This window comes from Embiotoca jacksoni, unplaced genomic scaffold (genome assembly GCF_022577435.1).
Source record: "Embiotoca jacksoni isolate LCO1_2020_lvr unplaced genomic scaffold, fEmbJac1.0.p SCAF_21, whole genome shotgun sequence".
NCBI lineage: Eukaryota > Metazoa > Chordata > Actinopteri > Embiotocidae > Embiotoca > Embiotoca jacksoni.
In genome coordinates this window covers 7,389,438-7,413,801 of record NW_027185352.1, presented here as the reverse complement: position 1 = coordinate 7,413,801, position 24,364 = coordinate 7,389,438, and the positions used below count along the sequence as shown (strand labels likewise).

At 39.6% G+C, this 24,364-nt stretch overlaps 1 protein-coding gene across 1 annotated transcript in view; it reads right to left on the bottom strand.

Annotated features, from left to right (window-relative positions):
• Positions 1-24,364, bottom strand: part of LOC138202562 (copine-8) — an 81,114-nt gene that overhangs the window by 24,176 nt on the left and 32,574 nt on the right. Inside the window, exons 6-11 of the mRNA XM_069156666.1 lie at positions 19,803-19,879; positions 9,948-10,011; positions 7,594-7,697; positions 6,851-6,955; positions 3,624-3,665; positions 1,840-1,915 (exon numbers count right to left, since the gene is read on the bottom strand). Coding sequence (XP_069012767.1) covers positions 1,840-1,915; positions 3,624-3,665; positions 6,851-6,955; positions 7,594-7,697; positions 9,948-10,011; positions 19,803-19,879 — 468 coding nt within the window. The remainder of the gene's footprint in view (positions 1-1,839; positions 1,916-3,623; positions 3,666-6,850; positions 6,956-7,593; positions 7,698-9,947; positions 10,012-19,802; positions 19,880-24,364) is intronic.

Genomic DNA, 24,364 nt, shown 5'->3' with positions numbered 1-24,364 from the left:
CACACACACACACACACACACACACACACACACACACACACACACACACACCACACACCACACACCACACACACAGAGTGCATTTAGCAGTGCAGTCATTGTCTTTGACTGCCACTTTCAGGTTGAGGAAAAATTGGTCAAGAAACAGGCCAGAAATCGCAAAATTACTATGTGTGTGTGTGTGTGTGTGTGTGTGTGTGTGTGTGTGTGTGTGTGTGTGTGCGCGCACACATCTGAGGACTATTAGGGAAACAGCAGCTGTTTAAAATGACAGTCCCTTGTGTGATTTCCTCTCAGTGTGGTACTCTGTTAATCAAGAAGTGTTGACTCTTCCTAGGAGAGGATAAGCCAGCAATCCATCATAACTGTCTGTGTGAACGTGTGTGTGTGTGTGTGTGTGTGTGTGTGTGTGTGTGTGTGTGTGTGTGTGTGTGTGAGAGAGAGAGACAGTAAAAGTGAAGCAGAATGGAAAAGATTACTTTTTCTTTCTACCAAAGCTGTTAAAAGTTTGTAGGTTGTATTAAATAAGTCGTATGACAGCTCTTATCAGCATCACAGTTTATTATTCATCACAACAAGTTTGATATAATAAGTGAGATTATAGAGAAGCTGCAGCTCTTATTTAAAAAAAAAAAAGTGTTTAAATTACACTAAACATAAAAAAACATGTTTTTCAAAATTTATGCTGACTAGTAATTTGGCAAATTATTTCTCCACACTTTATTTTTATACTTACTTTTTTTTTTTTAGCATGCATATCAACTATATGTGGTTCTTATTTAAAGGTTCAATCCACCCAAATCCCCTAAAAACTAATTTCCCCTAATTCATTTTCCCTTTATATCTTAGCGTTTAGAATCTTGTTTTATTGCTTTGATTTTAAGATATTTGAGGTTGAGATGTCACTCTGTCAGCATGGAGGGCTTTGGTGGAACTGGGAACCTTTAGGTGTGGCAGCACCATGAAAAGCTTTTTTGTGGACATTGGATATTTTTTACTTTGATGTGGGATGGATCAGTCCGCCAGCATTGTAGCCCAGTATCACGCCAAAACGTGTAATACACCTGTGAGTCCACCAGAGGATACTGTGTCAGTGTCACGTTTTACTTTGCTTTGGCATAATAATAATACATGTACGACCAGGGTTTGACTTTGTGAGAAAGCTCCATGGATTTCTTTATAGAAAACCTTTTTCTAACCCTGAAATGGTAGTTTTCGTGCTTAACCCCAACCAAGTTTTAGTTCCCGAAACCAAACCTAGTTTTTTTTTCCTAAACTAAACTATGTGGTTTTTCACGGTTAGCAGAAGCAAAGCCTGACACTGACACGGTATACTGTGCTGGCTGACGGGTATTTTACTAAAATTACCATCCCTATTCCTGCATGGTGTGGATACTATAACAGTAACACTGCTGGTCTGAAGTCAGATATTCAAACATCTGGTTTTGTCTGGTTTTGACATGATTAGATAAACAGGAAGTAGATGCATTGTGTTTTTATCTGTCAATTCCAACTGCCTCGAGCTAAAATATTTAATTTCTACTCTTAAAAGACTTTAATGGTTTTTATTTTTCAGTTCACATCCTCTAAATCTTTATTTACATGACAACAGTAGCATTTTCACTCGGTCTTTATTTTTCCTGTCAGATGTGACAGGCAGGAAATGAAATAGCAGTTTAGTTTTACTGTCATTAAACTGCTCCAACAACTGTGTGTGTGACCTACTGTCCTCTACACTGGTCTGGATAGGAGACCCAGCTTTTAATTGAACACAGCAACACGCCTGCACATGCAAACTCACACCCACCCACCCACACACACACACACACACCCACGCACCTCATAGACGTTGAACTGGCTCTGTCCTCTGGATAGTTCTCTGTAGCTGGTGCTGAACTCTCCGATGAAGTCATGGCTACATGAGAGAAGTGAAGAGGAAAGACGGACGACGGAGAGAGACAGAAAAAGAAAGTAATGTCTGACAATATGACCCATTTTCTTTTTTTTTAAATCCTCCCAACATGTCCCAAAACATTGATTTAAGTCCCAGCAAAGACACCTCGAGTTTAAGTGAAGGCAACAATGACGAGGTTTGTCGTTAGTGAGTATTAATGCAGCTTCACCTCACTTCACCCAGACAGCTTGTTAAAATTGTTTTGAATTCGTGTCCCACTGAAAACCATTCTACCAAAACGACTCTGCGTTCCCTCAGATCATGAGTGACACTGAATACATTAGAAAGTATAAAGAATAGAGAAATAACTCCCTGTTAAACTACAGCTTGACATGTCACGCCCTGTTCTTTCTGTCTGGCTGTCAGCAGCCAGAATCCAGACTCATCATTAAGCAGTCAATCCATGACGATGTTGCACTCAGCTCCCTTACCTACTGAAAAACAGACTGGTGTTAATGATGTGCGACTTGGATTAGATTAAGCGTACGCAGGAAGCTAACGTGTTGAATGTTAATGTAATCAAGAAGACAGGCAATAAGGAAATGCATTGCTGTCTATTTATTAGCGATTATTATCTACGAGGTATCAGAGCATATCACATTAAATCTTTACAATAAGCCCTTGTGCTCCTCACAAACAAATTGGTAACACAGTGAACATTATTTTGTCTGCTTCAGGTGAGATGATCTACATCTGATCCAGAAAGTCCAACTGGAGAAATAAACCCACAAGTTTGAAGGTTCATCAGATGCCAAAACGATGAACATTTGTGTCCTATAATATAATGAGGAAAGATTTCACTGCTCTGATAACATGATCCCACAGTCATTGTACCTCTGTCGTAACAACCGTGGCGTAAACAGTAGAAATACAGAGTTCATGTAACTAATGCTGAGTCTTGTTTTGAGTATCAATATTTGCAACAACATGAATGATTTTGGACATATTTAATCTGTTCTTCGTACATTAATACATGCAGTTGATGTTTCTCTACTGCTGTTACTTTAACAATATTACACTGTATTGCATAAAGAGTTCACGCAACAAATCTGTCTGTCTGTCATCAAAAGCAGTTGTGTGTTTTGCAAATCCCTCAGAGGAAACTATTCAGAAGAAGACTTCATGCACTACATAAATCACAACGCAGGGCTCATCCCCACATAATAGCAAATGAACTGTTTTTAATAATAACTGGAATCTATATTGATGTCTGTGAAATGATGCGATTTAATGTAAGATTAAAGCTACATAAGTTAAAATCAATAGATTTTTATCTTCGTGGGCGGGCCGATTGAGTAGAGGCTACGTACTGCTGTTGTTCACTGACACTGATGTGATTTACTCCTGCGTAAATGAATGGAGCAGAAATTATGCGTTTAAAAACAAAAATGTGTTGGTGTGGATGTAGCATAGGTATCAAAATTTGGTACCAAATGGCAAGGCATTTTTTAAATTATAGATACGACCAAACCAATTTAATCGGTACCATAAAAGTATTGAAGTTTGGTCCCCTGTCTTAATCAGAACCAAATTCTGTGTGATTGCCCTCCTGTAATACGCAGAGGTCTTATTCAGATGCATCTAGATCTAGCAGCCTGTTTTTTTTTAAGGTTATATAAAAGTTGAATTACAATAATAACAATAATAATAATAAAAAAAGAGGATTTACCTGCCATCTCTGTCCCAGTCGTACACCTCAACCTTGATCGTTCTGTCAAGAGGGGAAGAAAAGAAAAACAATCTTATTTATTTTACTGACGTGGTAACTTTTTATATTTCTGAAGTAAAAGCTTAGTTGCACCATGCAACACATTTAAAAAGTCAAACACAGCGTTGTGAAACAGATGTTGTGTCTAACACGTAATCAGAAGAATGCTAATTTCTTGTGTCGACGTTGTCATGGAGCTTTTAGGAGAAGCAGATCCATTCTGCAGCTTATCTTTATTCCAACACACTGTCTGCCTGTCAATGTATTTGCCTCCTGTAATGTGCTCTCCTCATCTTCAAATGCACCTATTTCTGCACCCTATTATAGCTTACGAGGAAATTAGAAGAAAAAAAAGAAAAAGAATAGCCTGCAAGAGGTAGATACGCTGCGCTATCACTATTTTGTACCAATATCTTCAACAGAAGGGTCATTTCTCTTTGACAAAAGCAAGAGGGTGATACACAGGGAAGGAGAGGGGTGCGGCAAAAGGATAATAGAAGAAACAGAGAATTAAAACAGAGATGAAAGGCACTCTGCAGGAGAGAAGGAAGGAGGGAGGGAGGGGAAGGGAAGATGATGTAAAAACAGTCGTACTCTCGGTCGATTAAATGTCAGTAGCAAGTAGAGACGAATCGAAGTCTGAAGAGTGTAAAAGTTTTACAACAGACAGTTGTATTTCCAAAGTTTCATATCAATTTGTTCCGACCGTACAACTTCGACAGCTTTCCAAAGTACCTAAGTGGTATCTCATTTAGAGTCGTAGCCAAAAGCGCACTTTCCCATCTTTCAATTTGAGAAGGGGTGGAAACACGAACCGTCATTAATGAGCTTCAAAGATGCCTGCAGAGTTAGATGCACATTTGAGGAAATGAAGCTATAAAGGTAAGGAGTGGGAATCAGCCGGCTGATAATGACGGGCACTCGGGGGATGAATGTGTCTCCTGGTTGGCGTCACGAGATAAACCAGTGTGTGCAGAGCTGTCCGCATAAACATCTGCGCACTTTCATGTGTTTATGTGGCTTATTAAATCTGAGTTCTGCCACATGTCAGCGGGAAACATCTCATCAGTCGGAGCTTTGATGATGTAACATGAAACTGACAGTGATTTCCCTTGTTAATCTAATGGCCACGCTGCATGTGTGTATGTGTGTGTGTGTGTGTGTGTGTGTGTGTGTGTGTGTGTGTGTGTGTGTGTGTGTGTGTGTGTGTGTGTGTGTGTGTGTGTGTGCGCGCGCGCGCGCGCGCAGGAGTGAACACAGAGCCATCAGAGCACCAGGGAACAGAAAGATACAGTTGTCTATTGTTTGCCAGCTTGAGCTTTTCCTTATCTCCTTTCCCAGACTCAGACCTCAATGCATGCGTGAGTGTCTGTGTACTGCGTCCGCAGTCCACCGTGTGTTTCCTGAGTCTCCCATTGATAAGACACGGTGTGACGCAGCTCCTCCAATGGGCTTATTGGACCAAACTTCAGATCAATGTTGCTGTCTGCTAGCTCGACTGAGTTAAGCCCCATTGTGCGCTTCTGTGTGTCTTTTTTCCACCACGCAGCGGCTATCGACACAGGAGACGGACACACAGGGCTGACATAAGAGAGACGCACTTTTACCTACTTGTTTTCTCATTCAGACTTGGACTTCTCCTCAGAGGTAAAAAGAACCAGGTGTCCAGAAATTAGAAGGACGATTGTCAGTGACGCAAAATAATTTAAATAGCTGAAAAATTCTTGAAATGGAAGTCAAATGTATTTTAGGAGAGAATATTTCAATTAAAACACTTTATTATATAGGTCTGTATTTTTGCATCATTTGTTAATAACTCCTGAGATGTTTCCTGGTTGGTAATTAAAGGGAAACCACACGCTGTGCTGAGTTTGAACACTTACCAATTAATTATTTCCAATTAATTACGAGTGCAACCTGAAGAGTCTTTTGGTCTGAGGATTTTTTTCCTGTATATACAATTCAAGCTATAAGTGGTATAATGTTTCCAATAACAAATAAATAATGGATGAAAATGTATGTTACATGGACCTTTCATTTGATCTATCGGCTTGTACAGCTGAACATGAAAACCCTTCAGATAGATAACATCATTTTAATTTGACCACCTATCAACGGTAAAACTGACGTCTAGTTTGTTCCCTCCAAGCTCTTCCAGTACTCGCCTAAAGTTTAGAGAAACCTCTCTCCTAAGTGTTTACATGTCGAAAATGTTTGATAGAAATATCAAAATAAATTCTTGCCCCCAGTTAAATACTTGGATTACTGCCAGTTGTTTAGATTCGTTCATCTTTAAACTCTCTCATTTCCAGTTTATTTCCCAGCTTGACTAAATAGTTCACAGAACAGCGAAAACATCACATACCACAAAAAGAGCCACTATGATCAAAGGCATATTAGAGCAAACAGAGAAAGTGTGTTAGGGGGGCAGGATGGCACTTGTTATTTTGGTACCAAAATAAATGCTGGGGGCTGACAGTGAAGGAATACTTTGCTTCTTGGCTCTTTGCTTCACTTTAAGCTGGTATGACAAGAGGATTACAGAGAGCATACATGTGGATGCATCATTGAGTTTACGTTTATTTACTTTTTATTGACTTATTATTGTAAAGACCTCATGTATGAGGCTCACTGTTTGCATCCCAGTCAGAGGAATCGTATTGAAAATGTCATGATGACATATTTTATTTGAAATGACCCCCGTATAACTATTATTCTTTTTTAGGGTGACTTTGTAACAACTGACCAGGGCCTACAGATTAAAAAAAAAATAGCCTTTTGGCATATTTACAGCAATGTCTTACCAATGTCCACCGTTCCTGTGAAATAAACTAACAAATAAATAAACAAAATGATTAATAATATCATATTAATGTGAATGTGCCTAATCAACCCATATATATTATTATTAAAAATAATAATAATGTTGTGTGATTATATAAACAGATGACAGGAGAAAAACATCTTTACTCGTCCACAGCCAGCCATGTTATGTTTTTTGTTATTTACCCTGAACAGGTCATTAAACATTCCAGGAACATTCATGACATCAGAGGGGCATGTAGTACCGGTATGACATCAGTATGTTAAACACTGAAAATAACTGGACCGGATGATTCAGATGGTTGTCTTGGTTGGTGCATTTATTTAAACCTGCCGTAAATATGTCGAAGAAAAAAGAGACTTGCCTGTCGTAATCACCATTGCAAAGAGCCCGAACTGGGATTTTAAAGGCCTGCCACACAGGGTTCAAAGTGTTCTTAATCACCTCTGTCTTGTGGCAAATAGTAAACCTGCGGAGACAAGAAGGAGAAGAGAGAGTTAGAACAGTAAAAGGGGGGAGAGGAGGAGGAAATATATTAGAGAGGAGTGAGAGGGCAAGTAGGAAATGAAATGGAGGGGCAGAGGATGTAAATCACACACACACACACACACACACACACACACACACACACACACACACACACACACACACACACACACACACACACACACCGAAAAGAGAAGAGGTCATTTCATTAATCCATCGGCAAACTAGTGGACTTGGTATCTTCTGTCCTCAGAGCACAAGGTCTTATCTGACTTGTAACACACTGCGGCGATGCAAGAGAGTGCCAACAGAGCTGGATCGAACACACACACACACACACACACACACACACGCACACACACACGCACACGCACATGCACTGCTTTTGTTGTATACCTCCTGCTCCCACATACACACACGAGCATTCGCGCGCACGTCGTGCACCTTGACATCTCCACATGTCATTCACACACATGCTTAGACAGGCAGCGTGGCTTTTGATCTGAGGCAAATCAATGAAGCCAATTTCCTTTGGATGCAGGGAAGGATTAACCCAAACATGAAAGGGGAGACCGAGAGATGGAAAAGGGGGTGTGAGGGGAGAAAGGGAGGAGAACTCACGTGCCGTCCTCGTTGCTCCTGTAGAAGACCAGGAAGGGGTCCGACTTGCCGAAGAAATCCTTTTTGTCCAACTTGTTTCCACAAAATTGCATCATTACCGATTCCTAATGGGAAGAGACAGAGAGGAAAACATTAATAAATGAATGCTTCCTAACAAAATTGTCTATTGGTCCAGATAGGCCTGCAGCTCCATCCTCAATTAAATCAGTTATAAATCCATCAACATCATTATTACATTACATTTCATTTAGCTGACGCTTTTATCCAAAGCGATTTACAATAAGTGCATTTCAACCATGAGGGTACAAAACCCAGAACAACAGGAATCAAGAAAATACAATTTCTTCAAGAAAGCCAAACTACAAAGTGCTAAAAGTAAGTGTCATTTTAAGTGCCATTGTTGTGTATCTATCCATACTGTCACTGCAAATGTCAGTGGAAGTCAAACTGTTTTATGGTGAATGTACAGTATATAATCACATCATCAGACCTCTTTCATCCTCACATATAAAAGCTCTTTCAAACAAGATGATTTCTGGTCTGTTGAGGCTGCTCCTGGTGGAAAAGTTGGTCTCTTCTCATGTGGAGTTCTTTCAATATGACTACTGAATGCTGGTGAAATGGTTCAGAAAGAACTGCTTTTCATTTGATTATGACAGACTGAATCCAAAAGCTCTTGTGTTATTGATGACTTACTGGCTATTGAGCTGCTAAATGCTCCATTATGTTCCCCAGCTAGCTGCTAACTTTGTCCTTCGGCTGTTTGGTGGGGCAAGAATTGTAGAGCAAGGTTTGTATTTAGCTAAAAACAGCTGCATGCTGCACCTGGAAATGAGGTTGATGAAAGGGGTGAGAGGAAAACTTGTTGGCTGTAAAATCAGAAAAACAAGCTCGACGATAATAAAATGATTTGTGGAGCTGACAGAGAGAGAGTTATATTGTTTCTGTAATGCCATCGAGCCTCAGAAGTGATTAAGTGTGTGCCAAGGACAAAAAAATAAAACACCTATGATGACAGATGAAAACCAAATTAAGGGTAAGATGAAAATAGAGGAGAAATATGTTTTATTGTATTATATTAACCAAGTGGAAGTTAAGAAAACAAAACATTTTTCTCGTGTCTTTTCCGGGGGTTAAGAAAAGGCTTTTTATTTCTTCTATTGCCGTATTTGTATTATTTAACTTAACATTTAAATTATTAAGAGTATTACTTATTGATTTCAGTTGTGTTTTCGAAATGTATGATCTTTCACTTTGTTTTGTGGGTTGGGAGACTGCATAACACACTGCTGTCGTTGCCAAGTTTCTCAGTTTACTGTCATAATGTCTAAAAGATGCCAGTTATCCACATGAATACAAAACGTGGCACCTAAAAAAAAAGAACCGAGTTGCAAAAAAAAAAAGTCAACAGATGCTTTTAAGTGCTTTTTGAGTGTTAAATTATGTAAATTGGGATTTTGTTCTCTAAAGTTTCATGAAATATTCAAATATTCGAACAAAGGTCAAAGTGGACGCTGCATCTCACGCCACTTGAACTTCTCCTAAATTCTGTTAAAGTCCAGATCTATACTCCCTCCGGAGTTAGGCCTTGAATCCTCCTGATAGAAAAGCTTTGCATACTTTTAAAAAGTAAAAATTTCAGAGAAGGAACAGAGTTTAACAATAGACAACCCCTCCAGGATTTAAAGGATGTTGTGATCAAAAATGTCTGATTTTGAAGCAGTTTTACAGAATTTTTTTTTAATGCTAATTGTAAAATTGTATTTGATGATTTTGCAATAAAATTATGGGAATTGGAAAATTACAGATTGAGGTAAAGACTAATTAAAAACATTTTCTTAAAAAGTCCAAAGTAATCACTTCCTCTGATATAGAGCATACTGTACAATACAGAAATAGCTGGAAATATTTCAGTTGTCATCTTTTTCATAATTTCTGAACTTAAAGAACAAAGGGACTCAAAGCAACAAAAAAAAAAAAAATCCTGAGTCATAAAAGTGACGCAACTTCACAAAACAGACTGCAATGCAGGAAACGAGGAACGGATGAAGAGCTTTGTTGACTGAAAATAGTTGTTGTTGCAAGTTGTTTATGTTGATGAAGTAAGTTTTGTTTGGAAAGGCTCACTTTGTACTGTAATGCCTTCATCAGAGCTTCTATTGAGAACCTTTATGAAATCCCTTGAATTTTTGAAAATTGCAAGCCCTGTGTGATTGTATGAAATTTGAAACAATTATTGTGATCTCAAGATTGCAATTTCCTGGAGGGATTTAATCGATACAGTACAAAGACAGCGACAAGGATACACGTACAGATAAAATGAACTTTTATCATCGACAGTTTCTGACACTCACCCTGCAGTTGTTCAGCTCCTCAGCTTTCACAATAATGGTCCCGCATTTCTTCCCTGGGATGCCGCTGTAGACGACACAACAGAGCCAAAAATCACAATCACATGGACAAAGTATGTGGCATGACCACGTGGTTCACATCTGCCCTTCCTTCTATTTCTCTGTGGTTTTCCATCCATCCATTCATTCTCTTGCGCTTATCCGGGATCGGGTCGCGGCGGCAGCAGGCCAGCAAGTTGGCCTAGAAGTCCAATAACTAAACAGTATTCATAGGGTTCAGATCGGGCAGGTCCGTTCCTCCCAATCACCCCCCGCCAGGTTTCTCCGTCGTTGCCCACAACAGCGTTGAAGTCTCCCAGGAGAACTATGGAGTCGGTAGGCGGCGCCCTTTCCCAGGACTCCCCCCACCGACACCAAGAAGGTCGTAACTCCATAAGCAGGAACGTCGGAGCCTTCCTCCCCGCGACCCGCAGGCGCATGGAGGCGACCATCTCGTTCTCCGGGGAGAACTCCATCACGGCGGCACTCAGCCGAGGGCTCGTGAGTATCAACCTCACTACCAAGTCAGTCATTTCCTCTCCTTTTAGCTCTGTTCATCAACCCCTGATGGAAATATTTGGCTGTTCAGCTGCTAAATGCTCCATTATGTTCCCCAGCTAGCTGCTAACTTTGTCCTTTGGCTGTTTGGTGGGGCAGGAATTGTAGAGCAAGGTTTGTATTTCGCTAAAAACAGCTGCATGCTGCACCTGGAAATGGGGTTGATGAAAGGGGTGAGAGGAAAACTTGTTGGCTGTAAAATCAGAAAAACAAGCTCGACGATAATAAAATGATTTGTGGAGCTGACAGGGAGAGAGAGTTATTTTTGTGTCCATCACAAGTGACACGATTTTAGATTATCGCAAGTAAGGGCAGACAGTTAATGTCTGAAATGTTTATTATACCAGCAGAACATAGTTAGAGTATGGTGTCTACGCTCCGGCTTCATTACATCACATGATTACGTACAGATATTGTGGAATGATGGAGAAATATCTTAAACCTGCAGGTGGATGCTTTGGGTGGTAAAGGGACTGAAAGCATTCGCAGCAGTACTGTCACGGCAGCAGTGTTGTTGACACGCAAAGGGAGAGATGGGAAATCTGTGCAGCTTACGTCGACTGCCTGAACTAAATCACAAGTGTCGCTGCATTAATCTCATCTTTTTTCAATATCAATTTACCGCATATATCAGAATTCATGAAAACTCAAACCTGCATCATAATCGACACCGAGAAATAACATTTGAACAATCTGTTGCATTTTGTACGCTTCAGTAGATCAGTCGATGAACTGCAGCAGTGCATCTACTCTCATTACAAACCTCAGACCTCTACGAGTAGTTAAAAGAAGCTATCCACACGTGGGGGGATCAGCAGGTTGACATAGTGTCCCTCAGCTGCTGAGAGATCCTACAATCCATCGTGAGAGAGCCACCAGGCAGAAATTAACTCAGGCAGTCATTTAGGCTGCCCTTAATTGGGGTCGAGGACCTCAGCGTGAATGTAATTCAGGTCGCCTTTTAGGCCAGCATGAGAAACTGAGGAAAAATGCTTTTGAAAAGGCAAATTTATCAAAATGAAGTTGAGGAGCCGATACTTTGCTTTAAGGAGCTGAGAGCTTTTTTTTTTAGACCTACAAAAGCACTATGCTTCTGTTAGAAATCTGAAGATGAGAAGAAAAGCTGAAATGGCACTTAACATGGAGAGGTTTTCTCTTTATAATTTCCAGACAGCACATGGAAGTGGGGTCAGATCATTTGTATGCATTATGTGTGTGAAAGATATCCAGAATGAAAAATTATAATTAAGACTGAGATAGTGAGGAAAGGACATAGACTTCTAATTGAAGAACACCTTCTACTGCAATCATTTACTTCTGTGACTGAATCTCTTCAAACTGTCTTCAGTTCAAAAACAGTTGATTATTGTTACTGAGCACCAGTCTGATAAGACAGTATCAAACTCTGCTTCACTACTGCCCAAACTAAAGAATTCCCATTAGATATTGTTACTCTCAGGAGAAATTACCGTTAAGAGAAACTTTTTCTGCAGGACTGCACAATTAACCATTTTTTTAATTAACCAATTAACAATCATGCCTTTCTGCGATCTCCTTTCTAAATGGCAAATATTCTGCAGCATTTTCATTCTGGACATCAGCTGTGTGTGTGTATATATATATATATATATATATAAAAAGTACACACTCTCTCCCTCAACCATTAACAATGCAGCATTACACCATGTGATGCAGAGCAGCAGAAACCTGCAGTAAGGAAAAACAAAATTGACAGCAAGCAGCAGAGCTACAAGAAAAACTACCAGACATGGTAAAGATTTGGCAGAGTAGTAGGTCTACGGTTTATAAACTATGTAATTTTCTTTGTCAGGTTCATCAATGACAATCAATTGTGCTGGTAAAAAAAACACTTTGATTCCTGATTTTCCTCCTTGGATTCGAAGTGTCATCATTGTGTGATAAAGGGTGCATGCATTTCTTAAGCTAAACTGACTGTAGCTGTCGGGTAATGCGTCCCATGTTATTTCACCTTAGGTCATAAAATGAATGAAATTCACAGTGTCAAGGCAAAACGGCCTTAAAAAAATCTTTTGGGGTAAATTTTATTGTTGGCGGGTAGGATGAACTTGGCATAACACCGGTCCTGTATCAGGCCCCATTCGATTTTTGTCTTGTTTTGTCATGTATCAGGTAAATGAGTGCACTAAACATTTAAAAGAGAGAATCGTGATCTCAATTCTAAGCAGAAAAAAAAAATTGTGCTTCTCATTGAATCCAGAATGGTGCAGCTCTACTAGATGCCATTAGTATGGAGATGATGTGATCAGGGAAGATTAGAGCAAAAAACAATTAGGCAATACTGACACTTCCTTTAGGAGTTATTATTGATACTTCTGGATAAGATATTTATGCCGTTTAGTTCGTGCTGTTCACATGTCCCCAGGCATTTCATTTCAGCAAAAATTGCAGTCCAGAAATGCCAATAAAGCTTCCAGCTCAAGTGACTAACTGTATTTTAAGTAGGCGAATAGACGCAGCAGAGTCACTCTTTATACTGAGACGGCATCACTTGAAAAAAGTTTGGCTTGTTTTGCTTCACCATGGGTGATGCAATGTGAAACATGTATAGACCTGGATTATTAACATCCTCTCATAAATGATTTCAACATCTGGATGATTGACTGCAACTACAGATGTGCTTGAGCAAATCGAGCTCTTCTGGTAAGACTATTGACACCCAAAGAGGACTTTATCTTCATTACAAACTCAAACAGCCAATCAACTACATGAATATCAAATTCAATCACAGGTTAAAGTGATGCGTGAGAAGCGTCAAGATATAGCAGAGCAACTTGTCTACTGCTTTGGTTCCATAAAGGTTATTTTTTCAAAAGACAAAACAATATGTCAATATTTACAGTTGACTCTCATAGGATTATTTAACAGCTGTCAAGTTCCATTTATCCACATTTCAAGGACGACCTTCTTCTTTTTTTTTACGTGCTGTTCTGTTTTTACTCTGTGGTCTACAGTTAAACAAAAAAACAAAAAAAATCTGGAATATGTGATAGTTATTGGAAAAAAAGACCAAAAATGTAGTGCTAATCAAAAATACTGGATGGGATGGGTCACGGTAGCAGCAGGTTGAGCAAATTAGCCCAGACTTTCCTCTCCCCAGCAACATTTTCCAGCTCTTCCTGGGGAGGAGGGGGGAGGGGGTTTCCGAGGCGTGAGATATATAATCCCTCTGGGCTGTTCCAGCTCTACCCTGCAGTCTCCTACATGCCCAGACAACCTCCAGTGGAAGGTGCCCAAGAGGCATCCTTGTTGGATGCCCCAACCACCTTAACTGATGTCAACTAAGGAGCATATTATCGAAAGTGATATTTACCGATAAAATATATATTTTTTAAAATTTTTGTTTACTTGTAGCTCACATCCACACCAAGCAAACATTTTACTTGAATAAAATCTGTAAACAAGTGCTTGAAAAATATAATTGTACCCGCTTGTGACCTATGATCCTGAAGCCAGTGCTCCAAAAGTATTTTTCATCCAGAAATAAAATACACTTGATATAATTAAAGCTATCATTTGCTGTCAAGCTCAGTTTCAGTAGGTCTCTAATCAAGGAGATACAGCTGGTAATGTGGTAGTCAAAGCTGTATTGTATACATGATTTTTTTTTTCCACCAATGGCTAATGGGAGCTCTCATTATAACTGCAAATCAACTTATTTTGTCCTGTTTTTTGTTGGCGTGGGTTGTGTGTTTGCACGTCCCAGTTGCAACGACGAAGCACAAAAACTTTTTACAAGCAAAAGAAAGACTTAGTAAAACTCTCCGTCACTGCCTCGTCCCTGCTCCCCGTCCCCACTCACCCACCTAATATTTCGGTCTCAATCATGTCATCTCGCCGCAACAATATGCAGGGATAAATGGTTCGAGACGCGCACACCCAACACAAGCGGCCAGATTCTGTGTCGCTATGACAACTCTGCCGAGCCAGGCCCCCCGCGGGGGGCTCTGGAATGGGATTCCTCTACTCATTATTTTCCTAAACGCTCGCTGTCACCGCACTGATTCTCAGAGAGCCGCGGTCATTATTCTGGCTCAGAGATCTGCCTTAAAATGATAAGTGGGTGGCAACCGAAACAATTTTAACAACTGAATAATGTATCTCGCGGGTTTGCCTTACGGACAGACGCATAGCTCTAAAAGACACGCAGTACGTGACAAAAGACAAGAACAAACTCTCAAACCTTTCATAAAAACGAAAATCCATGCCACACAACCTGAACTAACCTGCAGTTTTGTGCGTGTATGAATGCTTTGGTTATTTACTGAGCTTAAGCACCAGTTTATGGTAATGCTACTCATGTGCTTATAAATGAGAAAGTAAACATAACTCCACATGTGGAAAAAATACAGTCTTTAACTGCTATTTTTCTGTGTTTGGCAGATTGATTGATTTTAATAAACAAAACTCTGAACATTTTATACGAGTTCATCCGCACTCTCGCTCTAACATAAGGTGCTTTCCTCCTTTTAGTGCATCAAACACTCTAAAGTTGAGACGTGCGTCAGGAATATCTGCGTGTGTGTGTGTGTGTGTGTGTGTGTGTGTGTGTGTGTGTGTGTGTGTGTGTGTGTGTGTGTGTGTGTGTGTGTGTGTGTGTGTACGTACATGTGAGGAAACACTGTGAATCCTCTAATCAAGACGCACGGATTTGCAATCAGTGTCTGGTGAGAGACGCCTAATTAAGTCTGGGCCGCTTCTGGGCTGCAGTATAACACACATGCATGTCACTGTCATTATATTTCCTATGAAGGTAGAATATCTGGACGAGGTATCAGCTGTCATTATAAAAAAGACAAGGCTCCGTCTGTTCTTGCTCATGTCACGACCCACAAAAATACACAGTCACACACACACTTTCCCCTGAAAGGAAAGCTCATAACCACAATTCTCTTTCACAAAAGGAATACTGACATCAAATCTATGTCACATCAGAGGCAGGTAGAGACTTTCTTTGTCCTCCATTTACAAACGCTTACAATCAGGCTTGTATTCATCAGTGTTTGTTGGTGTGTGTGTGTGTGTGTGTGTGTGTGTGTGTGTGTGTGTGGTATCCGTTCTTGGCTCACTTGTGGCTAAAACCGCAGCCTACTTGGCTCTTCAATAGTTTACCTGGGCTTCTCGTGAACCCTCTATCCACTTCAAACACTGAGATCTTGTTTGTGGGAATAAAACACAGTCAAAAACTAGAGTGGGAAATGTGTGTGTGTGTGTGTGTGTGTGTGTATTAGAGAGATTAAGAGATAAAGAGCTGTAGAAGAGGGAAAAAATGGAAGGAAATAGCGCATGGAGGAAGTAAAAGAGGGAAAAGTACAAAGTATAAAAGCTCCATGTGATAAACTTCCTCATTGAATATTCAAAAATATTTAGTGAGTACCAGCATCAGTATTTCAAATGGCAATATTATTAGTAATAAAATGCAAATTCAATGATAAATGTCAGGTGGTATTGACTAAACCACACACACATTTAACCAAACAATGAGTCAGTGTAACGCGCACATTCATTTCTGAAGTTTAAAGTCGAAAGGAGACCCCTGCAGGATTTATTAGCTTCAACAAAGTGAACTCGTATCTAATTTTTCCTAAAGGAAATTAATGATGAGGATCGCTGAACAGTTCAAGTTCAAATGAGCTCAACACTGGGAAGAGATGATCTATATACTGTAAGTGTCTCTGCAGCTTAAAGCAATAGCTTGACATTTTGAGAAATACATAAACTGTAATTAAAAATGGACGTCTGAAGCCGATGCGGAGGCAACTCAACGTGCAGTACCACTAATGGCCACTAGGACCTAAAAACCCTCTGGCTTCAACTTCTCTCAAAAAAATACAAATCCAATAAATGTTTTCAACAAGTCATTATGGTGTTATTAGTTACATTTACTAGTTCCAGTTAGTGTTCTGGTGATATTAAGAGTAATCCAGTACGTGGCGTCACTGTGGGTTACTGGGAAAATACACATATTTGCTTTCTTTCTAAAAGTTAGATCAGAGGATTGATATCGCTCTTATGTACTTCTGAAGCAACTGGCAGGAGTCTGTTGGCTTATCATTAAGCCTGGAAACCGAATTGACATACACAAGAAACAACAAGTGAAAGAAAAACTAGCATATATACATAGTAAGAATAAAAATGCAACTGTGGTTTTGCCCTCAGCGTCACCATTACAAAATTAGGAGTCACTTTTTTTTCATCAAACTGACAAGTGTTTATGGCATGAATATGGACCAGAGAGAGATGGTGCCTCAAGGACAGTTTCACCAGTCACATCAACTTTTGTGTCTCTTGTTTATCTGTTCCATGATGAAATGAACTCATTTTTTTGATAAATGGTGAAAAAAATAACTCTTACTCTGAATAAGAGATGAACACAACTGAAGCCAAGAGTTGAAATATAAAAATCAGACAACAACTAGACATAGTCATCCAGGAGGCAAGCTTCACAGGATACTGTACTTGTTGCTGGTTGCTCTTCATGTGTCTCTCTCACACACACACGCACACACGCACGCACGCACGCACACGCACACACACACACACACAAAAAGACACAAAAAGACACTCTAAATGCCCACTGGAGTTTGATTGAACAATGTAATTAGTCGTAATTAGCACTCATTAAAATTGTTAAAGAGCCCCCTTTCGTGTCAGGCTGCAGGTGTGTGTCTGATGAAGTCTAATACACACACAGACACTCACACACACACCCTCAGCAAGAGAACAACTGCGACAGCTGTGGCCCCTGTACCTTTTTATTTTATAATTAATGTCGACTGCGTTTCTATTTCCGAATCATTCACTCTTGACTTCATTAAAACAGTGCCTTAAATTATCTATATGATACCTGTGGCATATGTGAATATATTATAGAGCAATATATTCTTCAGAACTTCAAAAAATATCTTTGTACAGCCTGTACTTTTCTTTAATGTTAAAAGTACAGCCACAGCTGTTCCTTCAACAGTAATTACACAGTAACATTGTCATGTACAAGAACATCTCCTTTTTTTAATTTAATTTAATTCTGCAGCTCTAAAAATGGCAGCCCAAATTTGAACCGTCATTAAAAGTTACACTTTATTGCTCATTTTCAGGAAGCTTGTCCTCCGTATTTGATGAGCCAACGGTATTACAGAGGAGCGGGAACCAAAGCGAGGTCAAAGGGGCTGGACTGACTCGGAAAGTTAAGTGAACAACATGTGCTCTGTTTCAGAGTCCCTACAAACTCTTTTAATAAACATGAAAACTTGGTGATGTCTTTGAAATCATTCACAATGTTTTACTGGACCCCCCCCCCCCCACTATTGACATGTATTAAAAACCACATACACAGTACAGTGATCTTAATATAATAAAGAACAAGTTTAGCGTAATGACCTGTGTTCTACTGCAGTCCGTTATGTGAAACCAACCCTTCACATCACTTTCTTTAGTTAAACATCATCAGTAATAATATAGTGATTGTTTTTTCTTGCTGACTCCTGTTATCTTGAGGGAAAATCACAGGCAGCAGGAGGTGGCTGATTGAGGACACAACAGAATAATAAAATGTTTAAAAAACAAACAAAATAGACTTGATAGTTGTTAAATTGTGTCCTGTCCTCTTGGTTGATTATGAATTTTTGTCTCAAATTTTTAGACCTTTTATGAATACAATGACTTGTTAGGCTAATTTACAGCTTTAAATCCTAAAAGTCTTGTTTAAAACTTTTAAAGAATCTGTGTGCAGCCACTAACTGTGGCTTCAACAAGCAGTCTGAAAGAAACCTCCTCCTCCAGTGGTGGTTATGTCCTCAGTATAAACATTACCAAATCTACAAAAGCTGGCATCCCTTTAATGAACATTGTCAAGAACCTGGTGACCTGTGTGTGTGTGTGTGTGTGTGTGTGTGTGTGTGTGTGTGTGTGTGTGTGTGTGTGTGTGTGTGTGTGTGTGTGTGTGTGTGTGTGTGTGTGTGTGTGTGTGTGTGTGTGTGTGTGTGTGTGTATGGTTGTCTGTGTGTGGAAAGCCATCTCTTCACTTGACTCTTGATCATCCGCACGCACGCACGCACGCACACGCACGCACACGCACGCACACACACACACACACACACACACACACACACACACACACACGCACTCCCTTTCTCGTTTTCCTTCCCTTTGAGTGGGAAACCTGCCATGGCAATCACCATGATGATTGTAATCGAAATGGATGACAGCGTTGCTTTGAAATGAAGAGGAATAGTGGAATGCATGCGTGCACGCACACACACACACACACACACACACACACACACACACACACACACACACACACACACACACACACACACACACACACAGGTTAGCTGGTTCCTCACAATGTTCAGTGAAGGGATGCCAGCTCTGCAGTCATTGCACTCTAAAACCTCTTTTTAGATCTCAAGGCTCATCAAGGCTTCAAAAGAAAATGCAAATTGGATTAAAACGCCCTAATTTAAAAGAAGCCAAGTTGATTTCATAATGAGAGAAAATATGTGAAATAGAGGAGGCCAAAGGAGCAGCATCGTAGACGACAGGAGAAAATGCAAGGGGCTCTTGAAGCTGATTTTACTGCTAATCTCAATTATAATAATTATACCGTTACTTAATACAAACTAATACATTGTTTCTAAGTCTGTGTGTAGCTAGAAAGAAGGATTTTGATTTATTTGTTGATGTAAAAGTAGTGACAAAACAAGGCAGTGTGTCTGTCAGTAATTAAAATGTTTTTCAAACAACATGCTCTCATGCACATCAGCAAAGTCAAATTAAAGATGGAAAAAAGCATCTTTTCTTTTTTTCCTCACTCAGGGTTATCTGGTTTAAGAAAAATAATGACAAAGAGCTTCAAAGTTCTTCTCTGACTTCTACGATACGTTTTTTTACTCATCTGATACCAGTATTTCGAGACTCTTGGCATCATTGCTTGTGTCTTCCAAACTCACTATTGAACAATAAATCAGTTTTAAGATATGATAATGCAATGGTTAATGTCGGGTTTGGGCACATTAAGGTATTGCTTTGGCCTTAGAACCCGATGGATGCAAATTGCGTCGCCCCCCTTCTTGTAAATCCCAAAGGAAATGCCTCAGTTGCTGGGAAAACGTGACTGACATCTCAAAAAGACATTTGATTGTGTTCCATCCCCTTTAGACAGATAGTTATTGACATATCGGCACACTCCCCACTACAGCTATGTGCACGCTTACTCACCCGAGAGATTTTTCCGAGCGACTTCCCAACGATCCGACCACCTCTCCGAGAGTGCAGTGAGCCTGGCCCAGAAAATCCTGCAAAGTTGACCAGAGAGAAGTGAGGCCGTTTAAAAAAAAACACACAAAAAAACCATTCAGTCACGACACAGAAAATGAATGCAAATTAAGTTCACTCAATAAACAAAACTGACACAATATCACTCAGCCATGAAGCAACAAAAATGACCCGACAGGCTCGAGTCAATTCAAATTCCTCCATGTTCCTCCTTGACAGATAATATTAGCGAGCAGCCTTTTCTCCCAGCAGCCCTCACACCTGCCCCAGTCTGCTCTCCTTATACTTTCCTGGTAAATTAAACTGCCATCACATATCATAGATTTGCAGCCGAGAGAAAGGCAGAGAGATATAACAGGACATAGAGAAAAAACATCATGCGTAATCTATGCATTGGACACTGTGTCTAACATCTGACTCCAGGCGGCACTAAAATAATGGATTCTCCTTGCTCCATTGATTAGCCTCTACTGTCTCTATATCCATTTACCCAGATTTATGTCTGTTTGTCTTGCTATCAGTCGCATTCATTCAGTCATACAACTTTAATTTCCCATACACGTATTTGTTTTGGCCACAGTATGTGTTCAATTAACCTTTGAAAATGTAGTTTATGATATTTTCCCCCTGTCTATGATGTAAAGGCTGTGCAGTACAGTCACCAATCACCTAGCAACAGCACCCTGTTGGCAGATGTCCATCGGAGGACCGGCTGGGTGCAGCTAATGACTAAATATATAACGGCGTGAGCTCGGAAAATATTTTATGTGAAATAGATAATCGTGTGGGTGTCGCTCCATTCAGCGATGTTACGAAAAAATGAACTATTTGATAGATAAGAGCGAGACTCAAAGAAGATAATATGTTCAGAGCAGACGGATAAAGACGGCTCAAAAACCTGATGGATATCAGTTTTCAAGGAGAACATGAGCTGAACACTAATGCCTTTCTACAGCTCTCATGACTTTACTCTGTAGACCAGGAACCACCCAGCTCCTTTTATCACCAATTTTATGCTGAACTCTTGAGAAGCCTAAAGTCTGTTTATTGTTCTCCTGTGGCACACTTAGCTGTTTACATCTGACACATCTGCTCCATTCATAGGTTGTAAGCTTTTCAGTGGTATCTGTAAATACTGATCAAGCTACCAGTGACAGTGTGAGCTTTCTCATTTCACTTCCCAATCAATACAATCAAGTAATTGATGCATAAAAACATGCCGATTTCTTCCTGCTTAGCCTACATTAAAAAAAAAAAACAACAACAACTTTTTATCCAGTAAAATAACATATTTGTCACGGTGGAGTATATTCTTTCACCCCCTTCAGTGTTTCCACGTGTAGCTCAGTATTAGGATGCTAACAATTAGTAATTAGAATTAAAACAGAAAATACTGCTGAAGCTGAAGCTGAATGCGAATGTGATTTGTTTTGAAGCTATTTGGTCGTACACCAAAGTACTGGACAAATTTAAATGTTAACCAAATAAAAGGTGATCAGAGTTATTACATTTGATCCTTAAGGGAACATTACCTTCCACACCAAATGTAATGGCAATCTCCTGCATTCAATAAGTTACATTTCACTCAATATCACAAAAACAAACCCTCGAGGAAAAGTGAGGGGATCACCATCCTCTTTTCTGATTTTTTTTTTTTTTTATTGCATTTTTTTAGCATCTCAGATAGTTATTAATTACGTATTTTAATACTTTGTTTATGTAGCATTCTGTGACAAGTTTGTGTTTGGTCAGAGTATTTTATTTTGCTTTTATGTGTGCCGGCCAAAAACAAATCCCACACATTTGCGTTAAGGCTCTGCCTATACAAAGTTGAGTGCCACCCCAAACAATGGTTATGGACCATATATGGTGTCAGCCATGCGCCAAACTCCCTTTGCATCTCTGCTAGTGTGGAACAACAACTGTCCTGACCATGGACTGATGTGAGTGTGGTTGTATACAATTCTTTTTTCCTGTTCCATACACACCTTGTTTAAGTGCTTTTTTTAAATGCGTTTCATGACGACCCTGATGAAGGCCACAAAGCCGAAACAGCATTAAACCACGAATGTCCATATCAATTTTCATTATAATCTGTCTAATAGGTGCGATATTTCAGTTGGGACACAAATAGTGGACCGACAACCGATATTGCCATCGTTTGAGCGGTTTCCCCGACATTGGTAATTTTTTCAAAGAAAATGTTAGCCTGATGTCTATCTATTATATTTTTCCACACAGTTTGAATTAGTTGGAATTATCAGTTAGTTAGACAAATTACGGTCATTCATTTGGGAACGATAGATGTGACAGACATTGACCAGCAGCTCTGACAGCAGCAACTTACTCAATGTTTTATGGTATAAACCTGCCATCGGCCGACCATTTCAGTCAACATTATCGTCTCCTTCTGCTATCTGCGTGCTGCCATCTTCAAAATATCCACCGCAGCATTAAACAAGAATAATAACAACCTCCAAGCTAACAATGTAATAGCTGAAAATGAAGATTTAGATCTAGCAATGAAACGGGCCTGCTCAGTTCCTTTCCATCTTTTGTGGGGATTTAGCCATTTTATTGCCAGGGATGGTTTTTTTGTTTTGACATTTTTATTGTTGTTGACATCAAAACATGTCAGCAAAAAAATGAAAAAGAAAATGCTTCTCAGGTAATTTTAAATAAATGACATTGCTTGTGATTTCTGAAATGTGTTTTAAATGGACTTTCTATATGGGATCAGCTTGGCTTCCTATCTATCTGCATACAGATACAAATTGGCGTGCTCTCATAAAAGAGGCAGAATGAGTTTTACCTCACCCTTGCTCTCTCTCTGCCTTTCCCTCTGTATTCCACACTCATTCTCACTCCAGATCCCAAGTGTGCCTGCAGCCTCCAGTTCCCATGTTAAAACACCATCTAATGGCTTGGTTCTCTGGCTCTGCCCCCTGAGACCTGCATCGAGGCTGCCGAGATAGTGTGCTGCCTCCAAGCTAACACGCGTGTCTCTTCTTGTAGGAGATTATTGATTTCCAACAAGTGAGGCAAGGGGGGGGGGAAGCAAAGACAGAGCGATGGAGGGAAATGGAAGATGAAAGTAAAGTGAGAGAACAAGGGTCTGGCAATGGGATAGAATAAAAAGGGGACAGTAGGGAAATATAAGAAAAGGAGATGAGATAACACGAGAGGAATGGATCGCACCTGAAGAGACATCAAATTGGCATTAAATAAGAAGAGAACATCCTGCAGGGAAACATTAAGACAGTAAACTTGAGTTACTGTGTGTGTTTCTCACTGTAGTACTAAATGTATCTTCACTTAGTTTCATACACTAGACAAATAAATGCCAGCAGTGTGTTTGATGTCTTCTATTTTAAAACCACAACTATAAAGACTGATGTATATAAAATATGTCAAAATAATACTTAGAGGATAATCACAATGAATTAGTCTTTCTAGGTAATGAATATGTAGGTAAATGAACACTTTGTGTACCTGCCAGCTACCCTACGAAATAAAGAAGCTAACGAATTTGAAAATCATACTCAGTGAGCAGTAACCAAAGTATTAATGTAAAGTATGAACATAAAACACCAATACTATGGTCCTGCATTAAAGGTAGCCTGTTATATTTCCTTTCGTATTGCACAGAATCCATTAAACCAGATGCCAAATAATGATACTGCACAGCAGTTTGATGTAATTGAGGAAAACGGCTAAATAAAACCCACTTCATGCGACTCTGTCGATTTCAACAGGCACATGGCGCCTTAATGAAGGTGAATTATAGACCTGTATAAAATCCTGCCACAAAGGTTGTCAGTCAAAGCTATTATATTTATTTTCCTATGGGCTGAACAATACCAGCAAAAAAACACCCATCCATTATCTTTTTCCGAAGTCACGCCAAAAGTCAGCCTATTCCAGCTGACTTTTGGCAAAGGTGAAGTACAACCTAGACAGGTCACCAGTTTATCACAGAGCCAACACAGAAAGACAGACAATCGATCACTCCAATCACAGGAAATAGGCACATCAGGCTTTTGTTGGCATTAATCATCAATCATGCATTTTAACATTTTACTGGAGTTCAGTACAAAATGCACCATTTTAAGGGAGTTTGCTGTCGAGGGTTGTACGTTTTAAAGCAGTGGTTCTTAACTGGTTCTGGACTTTGGACCCACATTTTCCACTAAGTCGAAAAAACACATTTTTGTTGTTACTACTCAAATTTATTTCCCAGAAAAATGCTGTAATTTACAACGCCTTCATGCAATGTTTGAATCATGAAATAAACAAAAACATGTTGACAGACAGACAGTGCAACTAGGGCTAAAAAAAAAAAAACCAATGAAATAAAAAGGAAGAATTATCTTGAATTAGATAAAAAAAAGGCAGACTTATCTAATCCTAACCTTGTTATCAAATGTTCGCTAACTACTGATGGAAAGGCTTTATATTTGTTTGTTACTGGCAGCAAATAGCTACTCCATGTGAGCTACGTCATG